Source organism: Gopherus flavomarginatus, chromosome 15, assembly GCF_025201925.1.
Source record: "Gopherus flavomarginatus isolate rGopFla2 chromosome 15, rGopFla2.mat.asm, whole genome shotgun sequence".
In the NCBI taxonomy this organism is placed as follows: domain Eukaryota; kingdom Metazoa; phylum Chordata; order Testudines; family Testudinidae; genus Gopherus; species Gopherus flavomarginatus.
The window spans coordinates 3,735,825-3,759,762 of NC_066631.1; the positions used below are offsets into that span (position 1 = coordinate 3,735,825).

The window sequence follows — 23,938 nt, forward strand, 5'->3', positions numbered from 1 at the left end:
CTAGTGTAAAGGCTGTATTTACACTGGTAGTATTTCATTGCAAATCAGCATGTTGTAAAGTTTACTAACAAATGAGAATCAACCTTTCTTTAGGAAAATAACTAATGTACAAACACAGAACAAGATTAAAATCAATTATTGAAACAAGGTTTCCTGCTTGCTGATTTAAATTTGATTTGATTTAATTTCATTTAAATCAGTCCACCCTGCTTTTAATCCATATTTCCTCATACTAATACCCCAAACCTCTGAGCAGCTTGGAACAGGAATGTTGAATGGTTACAATGGTTAATAATTAGAACATTTCTAAAATAGCTGTTGTAAAATGTGGCATATGCAGAACTCATGGTGTGGTATGATGGTTTTGCCAGCACTCATTGGTGTATCGGTCACGTAATGTCATCGTTCTGAATTCCTACCGATAAATCCTTTATCCCACATAATATAGGAACAATAGGAAAGAATTGTGGAACTGAAATGGGTCTCTGCAGTTGCCCAGTATGTGATGGCTTTTGAAGAAGGCTAAACCCTCCTTTAAGACATCTAGCCTGTCTTCTATGCTATAGATGGTGGAAAGATATTCATAGATCAATTGCCAGGGAAGGAAGGAACATCCTGAAGCATGGAGTCTTGTTATGTTTATGCAGCTGCAAAGACTTTAATCACCCTGATATCTGTTGGGAGAGCAATACAGCAGTGCACAGACAATCCAGGAAGTTTTTGGAAAGTGTAGGGGACAATTTCCTGGTGCAAGTGCTGGAGGAGCCAGCTAGGGGCAGAGCTCTTCTTGACCTGCTGCGCACAAACAGAGAAGAGTTAGTAGGGGAAGCAAAAGTGGATGGGAACCTGGGAGGCAGTGACCATGAGATGGTTGAGTTCAGGATCCTGACACAGGGAAAAAAGGAAAGCAGCAGAATATGGACCCTGGACTTCAGAAAAGCAGACTTTGACTCCCTCAGGGACCTGATGGGCAGGATCCCCTGGGAAAATAACATGAGGGGGAAAGGAGTCCAGGAGAGCTGACTGTATTTTAAAGAATCCTCATTGAGTTTGCAGGAACAAACCATCCCGATATGTAGAAATAATAGTAAATATGGCAGGCGACCAGGTTGGCTTAACAGTGAAACCCTTGCTGATCTTAAACGCCAAAAAGCAGCTTACAAGAAGTGGAAGATTGGACAAATGACCAGGGAGGAGTATAAAAATATTGCTCAGGCATGCAGGAGTGAAATGGGGAAGGCCAAATCACACTTGGAGTTGCAACTAGCAAGAGATGTTAAGAGTAACAAGAAGGGTTTCTTCAGGTATGTTATCAACAAGAAGAAAGTCAAGGAAAGTGTGGGACTCTTACTAAATGAAGGAGGCAGCCTAGTGACAGATGATGAGGAAAAAGCTGAAGTACTCAGTGCTTTTTTTGCCTCAGTCTTCACAGACAAGGTCAGCTCCCAGACTACTGCACTGGGCAGCACAGCATGGGGAGGAGGTGACCAGCCCTCTGTGCAGAAAGAAGTGGTTCGAGACTATTTAGAAAAACTGGACTAGCACAAGTCCATGGGGCTGGATGCACTGCATCCAAGGGTGCTAAAGGAGTTGGTGGATGTGATTGCAGAGCCGTTGACCATTATCTTTGAAAACTCATGGCGAACGGGGGAAGTCCCGGATGACTGGAAGAAGGCTACTGTAGTGGCCATGTTTAGAAAATGGAAGGAGGAGGATCCAGGGAGCTACAGGCCAGTCAGCCTCACCTCAGTCCCTGGAAAAATCATGGAGCAGGTTCTCAAGGAATCAATTCTGAAGCACTTAGAGGAGAGGAAAGTGATCAGGAACAGTCAGCGTGGATTCAGTAAGGGCAAGTCATGCCTGACTAACTTAATTGCCTTGTATGAGGAGATAACTGGGTCTCTGGATGAGGGGAAAGCAGTGGATGTGTTATTCCTTGACTTTAGCAAAGCTTTTGATACAGTCTCCCACAGTATTTTTCCAGCAAGTTAAAGAAGTATGGGCTGGATGATTGGACTACAAGATGGATAGAAAGCTGGCTAGATTGTCGGGCTCAACGGGTAGTGCTCAATGGCTCCATGTCTAGTTGGCAGCCGATTTCAAGTGGAGTGCACCAAGAGTTGGTCCTGTGGCTGGTTCTGTTCAATATCTTCATTAATGATCTGGAGGGTGCCGTGAACTGCACTCTCAGCAAGTTTGCAGGTGACACTAAACTGGGAGGAGTGGTAGATACACTGGAGGGTAGGGATAGGATACAGAGAGACCTAGACAAATTAGAGGACTGGGCCAAAAGAAACCTGATGAGATTCAACAAGGACAAGTGCAGAGTCCTGCACTTAGGACGGAAGAATCCCATTCACTGTTACAGACTAGGGACCGAGTGGCTAGGCAGCAGTTCTGCAGAAAAGGACCTAGGGGTTACAGTGGACGAGAAGCTGGATATTAGTCAACACTGTGCCCTTGTGGCCAAGAAGGCTAATGGCATTTTGGGCTGTATAAGTAGGGGCATTGCCAGCAGATCAAGGGATGTGATCATTCCCCTCTATTGAACATTGGTAAGGCCTCATCTGGAGTACGGTGTCCAGTTTTGGGCCCCACACTACAAGAAGGATGTGGAAAAATTGGAAAGAATCCAGCGGAGGGCAACAAAAATGATTAGGGGGCTGGAGCACATGACTTATGAGGAGAGGCTGAGGGAACTTGTATTGTTTAGTCTGCGGAAGAGAAGAATGAGGGAGGATTTGATAGCTGCTTTCAACTACCTGAAGGGGGTTCCAAAGAGGATGTATCTATACTGTTCTCAGTGGTAGCAGATGACAGAACAAGGAGTAATGGTCTCAAGTTGTGGTGGGGGAGGTTTAAGTTGGATATTAGGAAACACTTTTCACTCGGAGAGTGGTGAAGCACTGGAATGGGTTACCTAGGGAGGTGGTGGTATCTCCTTCCTTAGCGGTTTTTAAGGTCAGGCTTGACAAAGCCGTGGCTGGGATGGTTTAGTTGGGGATTGGTCCTGCTTTGAGCAAGTGGTTGGACTACATGACCTCCTGAGGTCCCTTCCAAGCCTGATATTCTATGATTCTGTTATTCACTATTCACTTTTAATATCCAGCCACAGTATATTTCAGTTCTTTGAGGGTATGCTCCAGTAGGTGCCCCATTGTAGGATGCGCTTGGGCCCATATGCTCTTGATTGGAGACTGCAAAGCAGTGCCTCTTGCTTTGAACGAGAGCATATAAGGAGATGCGAGTCAGCTGCCACTAAGCTCTTTCTCAACATCTGCGCTCAAGCTTGAGCATTCTCCTGGTACCATGACGTATGGTACTGGAAAATGATCTGTGGTTGGTACGGTATCAGTGGATGCTAGTGCTTTTTATTGCGTTTGATAGAATTGGTCACCATTGTGACCCCATGAGTCCCCCAACGATAAGCATAGTCACTGGGTCTACGATGTTTGGCAGGTTCCCTAGGATCTTGCCTCCCTCTGTAAGGTCCTCTTCATCTCTGGAGAGAGCAGTAATGCCATCCCCACCCTCCTATGCTGATTTCAAAACCTTCCAGGAGCTCATGAACAGGCTAGCGACTCTTCAGATCCCACTAGGGGAATTCCAGGAGTGTAAACATTTCTTGATGGACATCCTGAATATTAACCCTAAGGGAAAGGTTACTTTATCCATCAATAAGGCATTATCTCCCATGCACAACCTGTGGCAAACACCTGCCACAATCCTACCAACCTTTAAGCAGGGAGAGACGTAATACTACATCTCAGCAAAAGAAATGGAGCAGTTCTTCTCGCACCCCAGCTCCTTTCCCTTGTAGTCCATGCAGCCAATGAGAGGAACCATCCAGCTCCTTCTAGGTCTTCTCCATAATCAATCAGTCCCTCCCTCTAAGAGGCCCTTTTGACACTTCGATTGAGGGCATCAAGCAGCCCACTTCATCGGAATATGACTCTCCCACTACTTACGCACCTGGGAATCTTACTTGGATAAGTGGCTATTGGAGGTTGTTGAAGTGGACTACTCTATCGATTTCCATTTCATTCCTCCTCTTTCCTCACTCCCTTGGTTCCTCTTCAGGGATCCTTCTCACAAACTCCTAAGACGAGATTCATTCCCTTCTCCTCCTGGGAGCAATACAGCCAGTTCCACTGTAGTTCAATGGAAGAAGGTTCTAATCCTATTATTTCCTTATTCCCAGGAAAGACAGAGGATTAAGACCGATCCCTGACCTCAGGAACTTGAGCTACTACAGCCTAGCACAACACTTCAGAATGGTGACACTAGCTATGACAACCCATCCTTTGATGGGTTCATTGCTCTTAACCTAGAGAACACCTGCTGTCGTGTAGCCATCCGCCTCTTCCACCAGCACTTCCTACGCTTTGTAATGGGGTCGACCACTATTAATATTGAGGTCTCCTCTCTGGACTCTTCACAGCCCCAACAATGTTCGCAAAGATTTTCTCAGTGATAGCAGCTCATCTCTGCCAGTGGGAAATGTCAGGATTTCCATACTTGGGTGAAAACAATGAGGAGTCCCATGGCACCTTAAAGACTAACAGATTTATTTGGGCAAGGTGCCACCGGACACCTCTTGTTTTTGTGGATACAGACTAATACTCTGATACTTGACATGCTTGGATGACTGGCTTCTCAGAGGTTGATCGTCCCAAGAGCTCAGGTTGTCAATGACCATGGCATTAACACTGTATCCAAGCGCCAAGCTCTGTCCGCTGCTGGGGAGGTAAAAGGTCATGGTCATACTCTGCCTTCTCAGGATCTGATTTCTAGAGTTTATCAAAGTGACCATTGGCCTGAGTCCGGCATGCTGCTAGCCAGCACTGTGCAGACGCCGCTCCCTGAGCTGGGCTGACACATCCCTCTCCTGGTGCAGTGCACCATTTGCCTTGGAGTCTTCATGAGCAGAACCTATCAATCAGACCAAAGCATCAGGAGCACTGGTTTGTGATTGGCAAACAGGGAGTAGCTGGAGTACATTCACATCTGCAGAGTAAGAGGCTGATTATCATCCCCGCGACCCTTCCTGTTTAATTTTCTCATGAGCAGCAGAACGTCCCTCACAACAGTCTTGTTGGAGGGAGCCATTGTCGGTCATTATTTGTGGAGAAAGTTCCTTTGTGGCCCCGTTGTGCCTCCTGCTTCCTTGAGCATTGCTCCATTTACTGCCGTCCCTTCACTGCAGCACTTCTCCATCACAATCAGCTTGAACAGGACTGTGGAAGCCCAGCTGGTCACGGAGCTTATCGGCTTGACTGTTATTGAACCAACACTTTGTCCTTGATGCCAGTTGCCTGTAGGAAGGCAAATTGATTTTAATGTGACCCGGGGAAGGGGAGGGGGTTAAAGCTCATAGCAGTGTCTGCTCTGGCTATAGACTATCTCTGTGTGCCTTGTCCTGATTGGCATCTGTGGTGAGACATCCGGAGCCCTTTCAGAGCCCTGTTTCAGGCTGGCAGGCAAAGGAGCTGCCGTGTGCTGCAGTGCCCACTAGGATGTGAATCTCACTTTGCCATGACAACCACCTCAGGGCATTTCTCTCCACTCTGACAGGTTTTTTATGGCTGTGTCTAAAAAGTCACTGTTGTAGGCGTGTGTCGCACCTAGCCTGCCCCCCGGTGCTGGATCTCCCTTCACTGGTTTTAACATTAGGGCTGGTTTTATGCTAGTGTACTGCTCTGCACATGCTGTAGAATGTTCTGTGTCGTGAGCACCTCTGGGCTAGTGTTTGTGATATAGGGGAGTTGTGAGTATTTTATGGTGCATTCATTCATAATGTGTAAAGGAGAGCAGCAACTTGGATTACTTTAAATACCATCCGTGTGAGCTTCCAGAATTGATTTGAATGGTGAATCTGTAAGGTTTGTGCAAATCAGCTGCAGCAAATGCAGTGCCACATCAATTAGTGCGATTAGTTTGTGTGAGTGGGGAATTGTTGGGACCCACTGGTGGTGTGATTGCAAAAGCATTTCAATTAGAAGCTGCAGTTTGTCCTGCTCAGGACTTCCTGAAATATTCCTCTGTGAGACTGAAGCACACCACGCATGGACAGTGTTTGGGGCAAAAACTTTCAGAAAATTGAAGCGACATCCCTTGAGTGCTTTTTAAAATTTGTGGGCAAGGGAAAAACCTATTTTTTTTTAACCTACACTTTTTAAGGACAGGCTGCAGCAAAAATAGCTGCTGATCTCTCCCACAATCCTCCTTGTGGGAGAGGTCAGCAGTTTATATACATCTTGATAGATTAATTGACAAGGTAACCTGTCAAACCTGCCTTCTCAATGACCTGTGAACTTGAATGTTATGGCATTCCTATGGGACAGTGGAGTTTATTATAATAATTGGAGATATCCTATCTCCTAGAACTGGAAGGGACATTGAAAGGTCATTGAGTCCAGCCCCCTGCCTTCACTAGCAGGACCAAGTACTGATTTTGCCCCAGATCCCTAAGTGGCCCCCTTAGGGATTGAACTCTCAACCCTAGGTTTAGCAGGCCAATGCTCAAACCACTGAGCTATCCCTATTTATGGGGACCAGTTTAGGGTCATTAGTTCTGTCCTGTCTGGATTCTCCTTTTGAACTCCAATACATCTGTTATAGGGCAGTCTAGCAGAGATGCTGGAATTTGGGTCAGCTCTATGAAAAGATCACTTAAAATTAATGCCCCTCTGCCCTGCCCTGCTGCTGTTCTCTGATGCCTCTGTGCAGAGCCCTGCACTCAGGTTGTTAGTAACAAATTCGTCATAGGCACATTGAGGGCAGCTCAGGCCAGAGCCATGGTAACACAGGAGGAGGTGATGGGAAGCAGCAAGGTCCTCCCACTCCTATAAATTCACCACAGCAATGATTTTGGATTATCTATGTTCATCTGTGTAGGCAGTCTGTTCAGCCTTGTGTGTGAGTAACTGCTGTGGATAAACCTGCCCTATTTATATCCCCGAGATGCTGTGAAGAACTGTTCATTTATGCTTTTGTTCCCTGTTAGGTGAATTCCTCCCATTAGAGAGGGGTGTGTGTGAGAGAGAACTGCAAACATTCAGCATCATCCTGTGTCACATGCATACATGGTATCCCTTCATGTATCTAACCTTGGGTCAGTTTTTATATTGGTGGCCAGAGCTGCCCACGTGTTTCCTCCATATGTGCAACTCCCAGATTATCTCAGAAACTCAGGAATCAGGAAATCTGCCTGGGTCACGTTATGCAATGGTTGAGCTGGTTGCGATGAACGGGCAGCTCTGTCTATCCAAACACAGGGGAGCTGCAGAAGGGCACCTTTCATTTTTGTGCATGGAGATGGAGGAAGCCGTTTGAGGGTGTTAGGCGGACAGTCTGTGGTGTTCTCTGTGTGTGTGCTCTGATTTATGGTAAATGATCTCCCATGCAAGTTTCCAGTTAAAGGTCACTTTTAAAAATAAAGCAAAGCACCAGTTAGAAAATTAGAAGCAGTTTCCTTGGCTGGAGGAGCAGGGATGTTGTGACTTCATCTGGTTTAGTGGAGTCAAGAACTCTTCATTTTATTTGCAAAAACCCCATCGTTTTGGGCCTTCGTGCCTTAAAGAGGAAAGCAGCGCTCCTGTGAGGGTATCGCCGGGGTGTGTGTGTGTGCTGGACATGGAGGTGATAGCTTCATTGCACTTCGGGTCAAATTCAGCCCAAGTGCAAGCAGATGCAGCTATCTTGAACTCCATAGGGTTACACCAGGGTTAAATTTGGTCCTTTCCCCCACTCTTTCCTTGTGCCCCTGTGCAGAGTCCAGCCCGGAACTGCATGGGGAGCACAGGCTCTGTGCCAAGCTCCAGCTGCTGGCAGTTCCGGTCTCCCTGTGACAGGTCAGGTTCACAGCAGATGGGGAGTTCCTAGGAGGTGCAGGATGGGCTCTCTTGAGGTTTCTGTAGGGTACTATTCAACCACAGTAACAGAGCAGCAAAGGCCTTTGCCCCCTTCCCTGACTGCCATTAAACTCTGTAAAAATGGGCATGGCAGCCCTCAAGCCTCTGCAGCTGCTTGTCCTGGTTCCTGTGATGTCCAGAAAGGGCTGCTCTTCCATCCTTTACCTGACTCCTGCGTGTGGAAGTTGCTGTTTATTCCCCGCATCACTGACTTATTGGAGCGTCATCCTAGGAGCAGGGTCATGACTGTGGGTCCCTCTTTGGTGGCACAGAGACTTCTGCACTCTTCTGTCACATTCCCCAAAGAGGGCAGGGTGGGACTGGGCTAGGGCTTTGCTACTCCATTGCACCTGTCAGTAGAGCAGAACAGAAAGTTGGGGTGCATATGCAGCACCTATAAGGGCATGACGAAGTGGCTGCTTGATGGAAGCCCCAGACTAGAGAGATTCTGGCTGAATCAACCACATCTCTTCCAGGGATTCCCAATGGTCCTAGCTCATCTTTCGTGACACAGCCAGTGGCTTAGAGCCACAGAATAGGAGGGCAACTCTTGAGTGAGTCTGTGCTGAACCCAAAGTCCTCAGGCATGTCTCTCTAACCTAAAGCACTACCATCCTGTGATGACCACCACCTAGGTAGGCCTAGCTTGGGTGGCTGGCTTCGCTGCTCGAGACTCCCTCTCCCGCTTGAGAGGGAGGGACCCTTCTAATCCAGCCAGAGCTCCTTGGTTCGTGTCAGTTCCTGTGCTTTGGTCCTGTGTGTTTAAAACCAACTGAGCAGGCTCTGTGGAGGCTGAGCTAGGCTCAGAGCCAGTGGCCCTGCTGTTGTCCCATAACAACCCCCACGTGTTTGCTGAGGGGCGGCTTAGCATGAGCCATTGTTTCCATCCTGCTCGCTTTTCTTTACAGCCGCCTATTAAACTAAAGCAAGAGATTCCTACAGTAACACCTGCTTTCTCAGAGTGGCCAGGATTGTGAGTCACTATGTTACCCCCGCCTCCAGGTGAAGAATGTCTGTCCAGTAGTAGCTGGGTGTGAGCTCCCGTACAGCACCAGCCTTTCAGATGCTCTCCTCAGGACTGCCATGGATTGCTTTGCAGGTTAACGGCAGGCGCACCCCAATGCCCGAACCCCACTGACGTGTTCCCCTGTACCATCCAGCCCCTGTCACTGGACACAGTAGTTACCAGGGATGCTGTCGCCAACGAGACAGTGTTAAACACAGCTGGAAGGTTACAGCTCCGAATCAGATCCCTTATAACAGCACAGCACTGCAAGTTATTTATAGTGAAAACAAATATTTGTTTACAGTATGCATAAAATTATTACGCAACAGCTCCATGTCCGTCACTGCACAGTTATATGGTGATGGGCTCTGAGCATGCAGGATTCTTTGGGGAGAGAGGCTTGGCATTGCTGTGTTTGGCTCAGTGTGCCTGCGTTCTGGGTGAATCCGAGAAGATGCAGAGAATAGTTAATCTGCTCCTGGATCACTGGCTGAGATCCTTGCCTCGCCTTGAGGAACATAGAGCGGAGATGAGAGTCTAGAGAAAAGCAATAGGAAAGGAGCAGAGAGAACTGGGGCAGGAGTGGGCGTAGAGAGCAGGTGACGTCGCAAGGTCCCTCCCAACTCTACATTTCTATGATTATTTAACCCAGTGATTTCCAAACTGGGGTTTATAGATCTGCTGTAGGACTATGGAGAGCTGGATGGTCACGCAGTGCAGGTTCTCCACATTCTCAGCTTCTTTGGCATGGCAGGGCTCTAAAAGCAGCTGGAAAGGAGGAGTCGTCATTCTCTCGTACTCACCTACAGTTGCTGCAAGAAATACTTCACACTCCAACCAGACGGGCTTTTCAAAGGCACCTGATTTGTTTAGGAGCACACGTCCCATGGACTGCCAGAGGGATCTGTGCTCCTGAGTCACTTATGCACCTTTGAAAATCCCACCCTAATGAGTGAGTTGGCTAAGGAGTTACATATGTCTGGGATTTTCACAGGAGCCCAAATGATTTAGGAGCCCAGATCCCATTGGTTTCAGTGCACATTGAACACCTAACTCACTTAGACTCCTTTGAAAATCCCTGCATAAAGTAACTGGCAAATTTAAGCATGGCCATTGTGTGTCCAGGGAAGGAGAGGATGGCTGGGTGCCAGCGCAGAATGTACAAGAAAAGAATAATAGGTCCCGGAGCAGGGAAGAGAGCAGAGGGAAATGGAGATGATGAGCCAAAGGAGATAATGTGGTTAACTTTTCAAATCAGTGGAACCCTTAAATCCGGTTTTATTTATATTTTAAATGTCCCTTGATGTCACTGTTCCCTGTAAAGTAGTTGATGTGGATGACTGTCACGGAGTCACCGGGCGATGCTCTGGAACTGCTCCCCACCAAGCCAGTCAGGACTTTGGGGAGCCTCCTCTCCCTTGGAGCAGACTTGTTCAGGGCAAGAAGCTCACACAGCTTCACCTCCTGGGTCTCTCCTTGGAGCATTCAGCATCCTCTGCCCCTCCGTGCGCTTCCCACAGCGAGTCCACCCCAGCGGGGTCCTGAGGAAGCCACCGGGTTCTGCACCCCCACTTTGCAGTCAGACGTGACTCTCAGCCAGCCAGTAAAACAGAGGTTTATTCGATGACAGGAACAGGGTCTAAAACAGAGCTTGTAGATACTGCGAACCGGACCCCTCGGCTGGGTCCATTCTGGGGGGCAGTGAGCCAGACCCCCAGGTCTGCCCTCCACCCTTGACCCCAGCCAGCTCCAGACTAACAACCCCTCCCAGCCACTCCTCTCTCCTCAGCCCCTTTCCCGGGCCAGGAGGTCACCTGATCCCTTTGTCTCCAACACCTTCAGCTGGCACCTTTGCAGAGGAGGGGCCCAGGCCATCAGTTGCTAGGAGACAGAGTGTCAGGCATTTAGGTGCACTGGCCCTTTGCTCTGCCAGATACTTAAGAACTGCCATGGGGACACTGAGGCACCAACACAGTATTCAGAGAAAACATTAAGAACTTTCCCAGTTCGTCACATCTCTCCCCCCTTTGAGACCGAACTGAGCGAGGTCACTCCAGCCAGTGACCTGGGGAAGTTCGAACCCACCAAGGTTCCCATGGATGCCCCAGCATCTCTCCCATTCCTTGGTGTGAGTTACACCAGGACAGTCCAGTCTCACGCCCTCCCTTAGGTCGGGTGTGCTTGATGGCACTTGCAGGCCGCATGTGGGAAGGTTTATGCGGTTTGAACCCTTTTGCTACCCCAATACCTCTGGGGTCCAAACTGGGACGGGGTCTTCTCCCAGCACTTAAGAGCCCCCATCTTGGCCTTGGCCAGCTCTGGGCTTGGGCAGCCGCTTCCCACTTTGTGGCCCAGACGCAACACCTCTGCCGTCCCCCCCTTACACTTTCCAGCTTTTAAGGTCAGTCCCACCTCCTTGAGGCAGCCCAACCCCCTCTTCACCTGGGACACCTGTTCCTCCCAGGTCTGGCTAAAGATGCACATGTTATCAGTGTCTGCCAGGGCCAAGTTCTCCATCGCCCTCTGCTTGTCTAGAATCTCCCCAGGCCTAGGCATGGGGTCGGCATTGGACACTGTGATGGTTTTAAGCTTCTGATAGCCCCCATAAAACCAGATCATCCTGTCTCCCTTGGGGATCAGCCCCACGGGTGAGGCCCATGGGCTGTAAAACGGCTGGATCCCATCTAAAGCCAGCATGTTCCTGACCTCTCTCTCCAGGATCTGGGTTGCTTTCCCAGTGACTCTGAATGGGGAACACCTGATGGGGAGATTGTCTCCCACCTCAGCGAAGAGATCCCCCCGGGGGTCTTCCCCCTTCTTCATCCAATCCTCCCTCTTCAGGTTCAGGGGTCCCCTCACTCTCCTCCCATCCAGCAGCTCGAACGGGAAGAACCCTGTGGATTCCTGGGGCACCACCAGCTGCCTCCCAATTCCCCCCAGTTCTACTTCCCCTTGGGGAGCCCATTCCCGGTACAGGAATCCCTCCTCCTGCAGGACTCTGTCCCTGCAGCCTTCCCCAAGGGGGTTTGCAGCGCTGTGGCCAGCAAGTTCCTGCAGCTTCTCCAAGGAGGGATCCCTCTGCAGCTCGGTCTGGGATTCAGCGGCTGGGGCAGGGAGTGGGACCTGCTCCCTCTCGCTGGCTGGGCCTGGGGTCGCAGCCCCCCTGAGCCCTGTCCCTGGTAGCTCCCTCCCTGCTGTGTAATCACTTCCCAGCAGCGCGTCTGGACCAGGCAAACCTGTTTGGCAGCTGACCTGCCCTGCCCGGGTGTCCCCCCACTCAGATGGGATCTCAGCTCCCCCCGTGCTCAGCGCTGCCCTTGCTGTCCCAGTGGGGGCGGGCAGCGAGCTCTCTGCTCTGGTCACAGCATCAGAGCCAGTGTGAGCCCCCTCTCCGGTGTGCAGGGGGGCAGGGAGCATCTCTCCCTCCCACTCAGCCCCAGGGGGCTGGTTACAGGTAGGCAGGTATCCTGAGCCCAGCAGCCCCTCCCCCCTGCCAGCCAGGTCATTTGCATTTTCACTGACCATTTCCATCCTAGCCAATTGGTTCCCTGGATTTGAATTCAAACCCTCGGCCGTTACAGGAGCGGGGCCTGGATCCTGTCCCATGGGGAGACAGTTACCCCCCAACAGGGCCTCCCAGCCGATATCCTGGAGAACCCCAACGACCAGCCAGCCCAACCCCTCCTGGGTCTGCACAGGGATCTGGGCCATAGGCAGGGCGAGGGGCTTCACCCCAGGGAACTTCACCCAGGTCCCACAGTCCCTCAGCGTCTGGGGCTGCACCACCACAGTTCTCTCTGTCCCAGGGTCTCGCCCCCGCAGGTGTGGTTCCCCACTAACCCCTGGGTAGCCCCCTGTGTCTCTCTGATCCACCATCACCAGTCCACGCTGCTGCTGCTTCTCCTGCAGCTTTTCCTCGGGCTCTTGCTCTCTCTCACGGTCCTCTTGCTCTCTCGGGCTCTGCTCCCATCCCATCCATCTCCAATCTCCTGATGGGGAACCCAATCGTGAAGACCCTTGTCTGATTGGGGACCAGATTCTCGGGAATGCCTGGCTGCTGCTCCAGCTGCTCCCAGATTCTCTTGTAGCCCCATCGGGGTCAGGAATCTGCTCCTCAGAGTGGTCCTCCTCCTCCTCCAACTGCACGATTAACTGTGCCTTGGTGAACGTCCCCATGCGTAACCCTCTCTTTGTGCACAGGATCACAATGTCCTTCTTAAGGAGATGGTGATTGGCCATCACTTCACCGTTCCCAAGTGGCTCTGGACTCACAGGCCTGTGTGCTCTTGGCTCTCCCATGGTTTCCAGGAAGAACCCCTGGTGTGCCAGCCCTTCTTGTGATCACCACCTCTTTGCCAGGGTCGAGCTGCAGACTCCTCCGCCCCTGGGACTGCTCCTGCAATCCCCCGGGGAACCCTGCTACTGCAAAAATCCTTCTCTCTCCCAGGGTCGAGCGGCAAGCTCCTCCGCCCCTGAGACTGCTCGCTGCCGTCCTCAGGGGGACCCCGTTACTCCAACAGTCCTTCTCGCTGGTCACACACTCCCAGAGGTTAACTGCCCCCTGAAACCGTCCCTCTCTGAGCCTTCAGCATGCCTGGTCCTCATTATCCCTCCTTTGTTTTACTGCTCCCCAGTCACTTACTGCAAGCAGCGCCATTCACGGGGTGCAGTACGTCCCGCCGCTGCCACCAGTTGTCACGGAGTCACCGGGCGATGCTCTGGAACTGCTCCCCACCAAGCCAGTCAGGACTTTGGGGAGCCTCCTCTCCCTTGGAGCAGACTTGTTCAGGGCAAGAAGCTCACACAGCTTCACCTCCTGGGTCTCTCCTTGGAGCATTCAGCATCCTCTGCCCCTCCGTGCGCTTCCCACAGCGAGTCCACCCCAGCGGGGTCCTGAGGAAGCCACCGGGTTCTGCACCCCCACTTTGCAGTCAGACGTGACTCTCAGCCAGCCAGTAAAACAGAGGTTTATTCGATGACAGGAACAGGGTCTAAAACAGAGCTTGTAGATACTGCGAACCGGACCCCTCGGCTGGGTCCATTCTGGGGGGCAGTGAGCCAGACCCCCAGGTCTGCCCTCCACCCTTGACCCCAGCCAGCTCCAGACTAACAACCCCTCCCAGCCACTCCTCTCTCCTCAGCCCCTTTCCCGGGCCAGGAGGTCACCTGATCCCTTTGTCTCCAACACCTTCAGCTGGCACCTTTGCAGAGGAGGGGCCCAGGCCATCAGTTGCTAGGAGACAGAGTGTCAGGCATTTAGGTGCACTGGCCCTTTGCTCTGCCAGATACTTAAGAACTGCCATGGGGACACTGAGGCACCAACACAGTATTCAGAGAAAACATTAAGAACTTTCCCAGTTCGTCACAATGACACAGGGTTATGTGACTGAGTGGGAGTGGATCCACTGAGGAACAGGTGGAGGACAGGTATCCATAAGTGTCTTTCACTGAAGGTATGGGCTACGCTAAGGATTTATCGGCAAGAGGAATGAGGCCATGAGGGGCTTTGTGAAAATTGATCTGTTCCATGAGACTCATGAGAACTTAGTACCTTTAGAACCAGTCAATGGACAGAATACTTCAGGTAGTGTCTATGTAGCCAATAATTAACCTGGAGGACTCATTGCTGCAGGAAGTCACTGAGAAATACCGTAGATGGTTTTTAAAAAGGCCCGGATAATGTTATGGCCACTAATAACATCTGGAATGGTGCACGCTAAGCACATGCTTAATGAGCTCTCTTACTTCAGGGCATAAACTGTTCTGTAGGACTTAAGGCCTCCTGCTTCCCACCCATGAAGCATTACACAACTGGCCAGGTGTAATTATGAGCTTTTTATGAAAGATCTTGGATGTCAGCTGCGATCTGATAGGTTCATAAGGCCTGTCATGCATGCATCTATACAATACCCCTTGACCCATCTCTTATATGCTGCTACCTCTGGGACTCACTTCTGTGTGTATGTGTTAACACTTGCACATCATCTACCAGCCTTTATTGTAGGTGAATTAGCATCTTGCTGCAGTAGTGACTCCCGCAGTGAAGACTGCAAAACGCTTTTCCCAAACTCCCTATTTTCACATGCCTTCAACTTTCCAAAACCTCTTTTGGGCTGAAATTTCCCAGGGATGATGTCTGACTGAAAGTAATTTTTTTCAGAAAGCTTGAGCAAAATCCCTTCCTCCATTTTTGAGCCGTGGGAAAGTGGATAATATACTTCGTTCTTATTTTTTAAAAAATCTGACCACATTTTTGAAACAAGGCTATAGCAAAAATAGCTGAAGTTTAGAGTGACAAAGTGCTTATCCCCGTCATACTCCTTAATTGGGATTGAGCATCACTAGGCATAGGGGAGAATTTAAAAATGTCATCAGTAATTGAAAAGTCACTGCAAATCATTGAGCAAATTGCTGCTATTCTCAGGCTGTTGCTGGGGAAATTTGCATCCAGGGGAATGTCACTGAAACACACTCAACAGCATCCTCCCTTTACTGCCCCAAATCCTCCCTGCCCCCAGCTCAGGAGAAAATCTTGCATTCTGCAGCTCAAAATATGACCACCAGGGATGGCAGGTTTGTAGAAATTTTGGTGGTGCCCAGAACCTGCCCCCATCCAAACTCTGCCCCACCCCGCCCAAGGCTCTGGGAGGGAGTTTGGGCGGGGAAGTAGGTCTGGGGTGCAGGTCCTAGGCTGGGGCAAGGGGTTGGGGTGCAGGTTCTGGGAGGGGGTGCAGAGGGAGGGGGTGCAAGGGTGAGGGCTGTGGGATGTGGCTGCAGATGAGGGGTTTGGAGTGTGGGAGGGGCTCAGGGCGAGAGTAGGGATGTAGGGGATGAGGGCTCTGTCTGGGTCTGGGAATGAAGGGTTTGGGGTGTGGGAGGGGCTCAGAGTGAGAGTACGGATGTAGGGGATGAGGGCTCTGTCTGGGGCTGGAAATGAGGGGCTTGGGGTGTTAGAGAGGCTCAGGGCTAGGGCAGAGGGTTGAGGGTGCAGTAGGGGGGGTGAGGGGTCTGGCTGGGGGTGTGGACTCGGTGATGGGGCAGGGCTGGGGATGAGTTTGGGGTGCAGGCAGGCTGCTCCGGGACAGGGGCCAGAGATGAGGACTCCTCGCAGCCCTTTCCCTGCCGGCAGCAGCAAGCTCTGGGGAGGAGCCCCCTCTTCCCGCCCCCCCGTCCAACCGCCAGCACACTCACCCCCACCACTGTCACTGCATGTGCTCCTAGGGGCCCCTCTCAGGCCCAGGAATCTCTCTCGCTTCCCCTGTGGTGGGTGCTGGAGGTGCTGTGTGCTCCTCCTCCCCTGCTGTTGCCCCTGACTGTAACCTCACTGGGGGTGAGGGATGGGGCTGCCTCCTTGCCCAGCTTGGGGCAGAAGCGGTGACTGCAGGTGGGGCTGTGCTGCTGGAGGGTCCTGCTGGAAAAAGGAAGGGTCTGAGGTGGAAGGGCAGGCTCAGAGTCAATCTGCCCTGGCAGTGGAGATGGGGGGGGGGCACTAGGACCCTGCGGCAGCAGTTGCTGCAGGGAGGCAGCATGGAGCTGCACGGAGGAGACATTGACTCTCTGCTCTGGGGCCCCAGGAAAGCAAGGGGGGCCGAGGGACACTCCGGGGGACAGCAGCGGCAGATGGGGCCGGTGGGGGGGACACGGCCCCAAATATTGGTGGAGCTGGGCTCCTGGGCTCTGAATGTTGCTGGTGCCCGGGCACCATCTGGAATATAACTCGCCGCCTCTGATGACAACTATTTAAACATAACTAACAAGATACCAGCAAAGCAGCCCACAATCTGCTCACCTAGAAGTAGCATTCCTCTTCCCTGTCTTGCTTCTCTTTCCATTGCCCTTCCCCTGCCCAATCATGGTCTGCTGGTCTTCAATTGCTTTTGAGGTTTAATTAGATCATCAACTCCAAAGGCCTGGGACCCTGCTACTTAATCGTATGAACAATTCCTTGTACTTCATGTAAGGCTAAAATATGCAATAAACCTCCATGGAGGAGAGAGTAAAAAGCAAGGCTGTGATGAAAAGGAGTTGAGGGTTTCTAAATCCCATGCCAGTGATACCCCTCCTATGGTTTCCATTTTTATTAATCATGGTGGTGCCTAGGCACTAACCAAGAATGTCCACGTTGTACTTGGTTCTGTACAAACAGAGCTGCAGACAGTCAGTGCCTCAAAGAGGAATAGGGAAGGGGGATAATGCACAAGCAGAGCAAACAATTGATTTGTTTGGCTGGTGTGTGGTTGGGAGGGGATGCACCCCATGGCAAGGCAAACGAGAGGGAGCATTGAAGGGAGGGAGTGGTGGGGCCAGAGGCCAAAGCAGGGACGGCATGAGGGGCAGGTGTGGAGTGAGGCTGACATGGAGAGACCGAGGGAGGCAGCAGGCGGGGGTTGGAGCAAACCGTCCACCAGCCTAGGCCAGGGAAAGGCCGGTCCTACTGTAGAAAGTTTTCTGATGCTGGTGACACTGAGCAGCTCCTGTAGCTGTCTGCTGGCTGATTCCAGCTGCTTCCTCCACACTGCTACTGCTGCCTGGATCCTGCTGCCCAGGGGAAGTGAGAGCAGGATCCAGCATGACAGCAGCTCAGAGGAAGCAGCCGGAGCCAGTGAATGGACAGTCAGCAGCCTGTTCCCATCCCGTGTGGTCCCTGGAGGTGCTCTTTTGTGCTGCTGCTTGGATCCTGCTCCCCATGCTGCTGCCTGCTGCCCAGGGGAAGGGAGAGCACAGGTGGGAGCTGTATGACCGCCTGGTGGGTCAGAAACCAGCATTTGGGAAGCACTGGCATATAACATCATGAGCAATGAGCACTTTACAAATGCATAGTAAATCTAACAGCCTAGTTTCCTGCAAATTAGAGGATGAAATCACCCCTAGGTAATGATGCATAGGAAGATGTTTATCAATGACTTCCCTCGCAAAGCATCAGCTGCTCTGTAAGCCATCACTGAGGCTTTACAGTAAGCAATAGTACTTGCATGATCACATATCCTTGGTAGCACATACCTACTGGACAGAGTACTATGAATTTGTCTGGGGTGAAATGAATTCTGTGGGAGTTTAACCCTCCCAAACTATGGAGCTGAGCCTGCGGCCCTCACTCATGTGAGTAATCCCCTTAGAGTAAACAGGAGTGTTGCCAGGACTCTTCGTAATATTGTTAAAATGCATTTGTACAGCACTAAAGAGCTTCCCACGTGGAAAAGTCACAGCTTTGCCCCCGACAGCTTGCAATCGAAACATCAGACAAGAGGCAGCATTGAGAGCAGAAAAAGGGGCATGGCTGGGAGAGAGTTAGTCTTATGAGTCAGGGCTACTGAATGGGACCCTAGCAATGAAAGTGGAAAGGGAAAGAAACAACAGTAAGAATTAGGGGGAAATGCTGGTGTGGAAAGAGCTTTAAGTAGTTTAATTTTGGAACAGCAAGAAAAGTCAAGCAACGTAACAGACGGGCTGTGCAATGAAAGCGACTGAACAATTTATTCCAAACTCCGTGTGTTGGATTGTTTCCGTTCTTTTTGGGAAGCTCTCCTGGCTTTGAAGGGTCAGTTTTGTTCTCTGAATTCTCTGGGTGTTTTTCTTTGCAGTGGCTTTAGAGGGTGTTTTGCAGAATGGACCATCGCCAGCAGGGGAATGGTGTGTGGCCAGGGAAGGTGTGAGTGTGGACCCAGAGGATTTTATACCCCTTCTCTCTTGTTGTGCAGGACACAGGCCGAAATGGCTCACACCTGTCGCGGAACCATCAACCTGTCAACAGCGCACATTGATACGGAGGACTCCTGTAACATCGTACTCTCCAGTGGGGGAAGGACATACCATCTAAAGGCAAGCTCCGAAGTGGAGAGGCAGCGATGGGTCACTGCTTTGGAGCTGGCCAAAGCAAAAGCTATCCGTATGAGGAACAACCAGTCAGGTAGAGTGCTTCTTAGAGCGCAAATATGGAATTGGATTGCTTATAAAACCCTGATGTAGATAAATCTTCCTGCTTTGTGTCCTGAATTGTGGAAAAACTTTACCAGTGTAAGGGGGAAATAGGGCTTGTTAGCATCCCTTAGGAGCTTTCTGCAGAACTGTACGTACTGTATATCTAGTGTTCTGTATCATACAGCAGTATGCCAATTTTTTTAAAAAGCCCTTGGGGTGGCTAGTGTTACAGTAGGTACTGTGAATCCTGTGCAGCTTGAGATAGTTACAGAGGGAGGGCAGGACTCACTTGCCTTTGTCTTGAAGAATTTGGGTTCACAGCCTGGGCAGTGAATATTTCAAGGAATACTTCACAGCTGTGGGTGGGACTCTAAGGAGATCAAAATCAGCAGCTCCCATTTTAAAGCCAGAACAATGCCTTTGTCACCCAGTCACAGCCTCTTTACAGTGGGTCTAGAGCAGAGGTGGGCAAAGTACAGCCTGCGGGACCTTCCTGCCCGGCCCCTGAGCTCCTGCCCTGGGAGGCTCGTCCCCAGCCCCCCTCCCCTGCTGTCCTCTCTCCCCCGCAGCCTCAGCTCACTGTGCTGCCAGGCAGCTCAGTGCCAGCACATCCCCTGTGGGGGAAAGGGGGTAGAGCAGGGAGGGAGACTCACCCGCAGCCTCAGGGGAGCAGACGGGCGGTGCAAGTGGCAGGAGCGCTGCGAACGTGGCTGGAGGACTCAGGAGGCGCACCGGACGGCTGCACTGCCTGACAGAGAGAAGTGGCGCTTTAGAGGGGAAACCACCGCTTCTCTCCAGCTGCGAGGCTGCCCTTGCTTCTCCTGAGTCCTCCGCCCATGTTTGCAGGGCCACGTTCTGAAAGGGGCTGTGGGGGTTGGATAGGAGGTAGGATCCCAGGGGGCGGGGGTCCCAGGAGGGGGCGGTCAGGGGACAAGGAGCAGGGGGGTTGGATGGGTCGGGGTTCAGAGGGAGGCAGTCAAGGGGCAGGAAGTGGGGTGGGGGCCAGGCTGTTTCCAATCCGGATGTGGTGCTCGGGCCAAAAAGTTTGCCCACCCCTAGTGTAGAGTATATAAGCTCTGTCTGAATGAAATCTGACTTTAGTTCAACTGTTGACATGTCACACACTCAAATAGTCCCATGATGATGGTGCAGTGTGAAGGTCTGACAGTCATGTGCTTGGGTGATTGCATTAGGTATGGCTGGGAAAGTTATACATGAGCTATACCAATCAAACCTTTGTCACACCGTCACGTATTCTGTAGAAGGTACATAGTTAGCAGACAATATATGTTAGAAACATTCAAAAGTTTACATTTTTATTGGCATTATATTTTTCTTTTGCACCAATAAATCCACGTGCAGGTCTTAGAGGGCAAAGGAAAAATGCACATGGAAAAAACAAAACACAAGTCAGAGGCCTGGTCTACACTACGCTTTTAAACCGATTTTAGCAGCATTAAACCGATTTAACGCCGCACCCATCCACACTACGAGGCCCTTTATATCGATATAAAGGGCTCTTTACATCGGTTTCTGTACTCCTTCCCGACGAGAGGAGTAGCGCTAAAATCGGTATTACCATATCGGATTAGGGTTAGTGTGGCTGCAAATCAACGGTATTGGCCTCCGGGCAGTATCCCACAGTGCACCACTGTGACCGCTCTGGACAGCAATCTGAACTTGGATGCACTGGCCAGGTATACAGGAAAAGCCCTGTGAACTTTTGAATTTCATTTCCTGTTTGGCCAGCATGGAGCTCTGATCAGCACAGGTGACCACGCAGAGCTCATCAGCACAGGTAGCAATGCAGTCTCCTGAGAATTGAAAAAGAGCTCCAGCATGGACCGCATGGGAGGTACTGGATCTGATCGCTATATGGGGAGAGGATTCTGTGCTAACAGAACTGTTCCAAAAGACGAAATGAAAAAATATTTGAAAAAATTTCCAAGGCTATGATGGAAAAAGGCCACACCAGGGACTCAGTGCAATGCAGAATGAAAGTTAAGGAGCTCAGACAAGCCTACCAGAAAACCAAAGAAGCAAACGGAAGGTCCGGGTCAGGGCCGAAAACATGCCGCTTCTATGCTGAGCTGCATGCAATTTTAGGGGGCTGCACCACCACTACCCTACCCCTGTCCATGGATTCCGAGGTGGGGGTTGTTATCTCAACCATGGCTGAGGATTCTGTGGAGCGGGAAGATGAGGAGGAGGAGGAAGAGGAGGACGACCTTGCAGCGAGCACACAACACTCCGTTCTCCCCAACAGCCAGGAGCTTTTCCTCACCCTGACGGAATTACCCTCCCAGCCTTCCCAAGCCACTAGCCCAGACAGTGAAGCCATGGAAGTGACCTCTGGTGAGTGTACCTCTGTAAATATAAAACATGGTTTAAAAGCAAGCTTTTTTTTTAATGATTGATTTGCCATGAGGGCTTGGGATGCATTCGCGGCCAGTAAAGTTACTGGAAAAGTTTAACATGTCTGGGGATGGAGCGGAAATCCTCCAGGGACATCTCCATGAAGCGCTCCTTGAGGTACTCTAAAAGCCTTTGCAGAAGGTTTCTGGGCAAGGCAGCCTTGTAGGACACTTTACCACGTCATGCATGTAGCAAGTAATCGGGTATCATTGCATGACAAAGCATAGCTGCATATGGTCCTGGTGATTGCTGGCATTCAAGAAACATCCATTCTTTATCTCGCTCTGTTATCCTCAGCAGAGTGATATCGTTCATGGTAACCTGGTTGAAATTCAGGAATTTAATTAAGGGGACAGAGATGGCCATTTTCCTACTGGGCTGTTACTTAAAATAAATCCTTCCTTGCATGTAGCCAAGCAGGGGGAGGGGAGGAAGGATAGCGCTGAGCTTTTTTGCGTTTGGCTAGCAGGAATCTTCCCAGCTACCAGCCACGCGGTGGGGGGGGGGGAAAGGGGGGTGATTAGCAGTGATCTTCCATGATACCAGCCATGTGGTGGGGGGAGGGGTAAAACAATCATCCTAGAGAACTAGATGCGGGGGGCGGGTTGGCTTCTGATACTGCATGTTAACAGGAAAGAAGCATCAGAGGGCACTGTGTATATGAAGGCTGGAGAAGCCGAAAGGCAATGGCTTACCATGGCCGCATGCAAGCTGAATTCTGATGCCTGGACCTGCGTCGGTGAGATCTGTAACACCAGAGCCGCAGGCACTCAATATTAAGATGGAAAATGCGACCTTGTAGTGAAATCACATATGCTATGTAAGGTGAATAGTGTTGTTCACTGTGAAAGAGTATAACCATTGTTCTGTAAAATGTATCTTTTTAAATACTTCTCTCCCTTTTTTCCCTCCCTCATGCAGCTGCACATTCTTCAAGTCTCCCTACTCCATCCCGAAGGCTATCTCAGATAAGGCGGAGGAAAAAGAAGATGCGAGATGAAATGTTCTCAGAAATCATGGAAGTGACCCGCAATGAAAGAACTCATCTGAATGAGTGGAAGGACGTGGTAGCAAAGTACAGGAAAGATGCCAGTCAACGTGAGGACAGGAGGGACCAACGTGAGGATAGGAGAGACGCTCGAGATCTGAGGTGGCGGCAGGAAGATCAGCGGTGGCGGGATGCAACGCTGGAGCTGCTGTGTGATCAAACTGATATCCTCCGACGTCTGGTGGATCTTCAGGAAGAGCAGCTGGGTCACAGAGTGCCGCTGCAGCCCTTGTTTAACCACCCTCAGTACTCACCATGTTCCATATCTTCCTCACCCAGACGTGTAAGAACGCGTGGGGGAAGGCTTCGTGCGCCTGCACACTCCACCCCCGTGGACAGTCCAACCAAAAGGCTATCATTACATTGAAGTGTGTTTAATGGCCTTTTCCTTCCCTCCTATCCTCCTCCCAAACCACACCCGGGATACCTTGTCTTCTCCGCCTCTTTTGATAATTACTTTTTAATAATGAATACATGATTTTTAAATGATAGTGACTTTATTTCCTTAAGCAAGCTGTAATCGAAGGGGGAGGGTGGGTTGCTTACAGGGAAGGAGTCAATAAAGGGGTGGGGGGTTTCCATGAAGGGGAAACAAACACAGCAGTCACACTGTACCCTGGCCCGTGATGAAACTCATTTTCAAAGCTTCTCTGATGCGCATCACTTCGTGGTGTGCTCTTCTAATCGCCCTGGCGTCTGGCTGTGCGTAATCAGCGGCCAGGTGATTTGCCTCAGCCTCCCACCCCGCCATAATGGTCTCCCCCTTACTCTCACAGAGATTGTGGAGCACACAGCAAGCAGCAATAACAAAGGGGACATTGGTTTGGCTGAGGTCTGAGCAAGTCAGTAATGTGTGCCAGTTCGCCTTTAAACAGTCAAATGCACATTCTACCACCATCCTGCACTTGCTCAGCCTGTAGTTGAACAGCTCCTGACTACTGTCCAGGCTGCCTGTGTATGGCTTCATGAGTCATGGCATCAAGGAGTAGGCTGGGTCACCCAGGATAACTACAGGCATTTCAACATCCCCAACTGTTATTTTCTGGTCTGGGAAGTAATTCCCTTGCTGCAGCAGTTTAAACAGAGCAGTGCTTCTGAAGACACGAGTGTCATGAACCCTTCCTGGCCATCCCACGTGGATGTTGGTGAAATGTTCCTTGTGATCCACCAGTGCTTGCAGCACCATTGAAAAGTACCCCTTGCGCTTTATGTACTGGCTGCCCTGGTGCTCTGGTGCCAGGATATGGGTTCCACCTATCGCCCCCCCACAGTTAGGGAATCCCATTGCAGCAAAGCCATCCACTATGACCTGCACGTTTCCCAGAGTCACAACCTTTTGTAGCAGCAGCTTAATGATTGCTTTGGCTACTTGCATCGCAGCAGCCCCCACAGTAGATCTGGCCACTCCAAATTGATTCCCGACTGACCGATAGCTGTCTGGCATTGCAAACTTCTAGAGGGCTATTGCCACTCACTTCTCCACTGTGAGGGCTGTTCTCATCTTGGTATTATGGCATTTCAGGGCAGGGGAAAGCAAGTCACAAAGTTCCATGAAAGTGCCCTTACGCATGTGAAAGTTTCGCAGCCACTGGGAATCGTCCCAAACCCGCAAAACTATGTGGTCCCACCAATCTGTGC

At 50.8% G+C, this 23,938-nt stretch overlaps 1 protein-coding gene across 1 annotated transcript in view; it reads left to right on the forward strand.

The window, feature by feature from the left end:
* Positions 1-23,938, forward strand: part of OSBP2 (oxysterol binding protein 2) — a 374,084-nt gene that overhangs the window by 67,618 nt on the left and 282,528 nt on the right. The window contains exon 2 of the mRNA XM_050923730.1: positions 18,618-18,826. Coding sequence (XP_050779687.1) covers positions 18,618-18,826 — 209 coding nt within the window. The remainder of the gene's footprint in view (positions 1-18,617; positions 18,827-23,938) is intronic.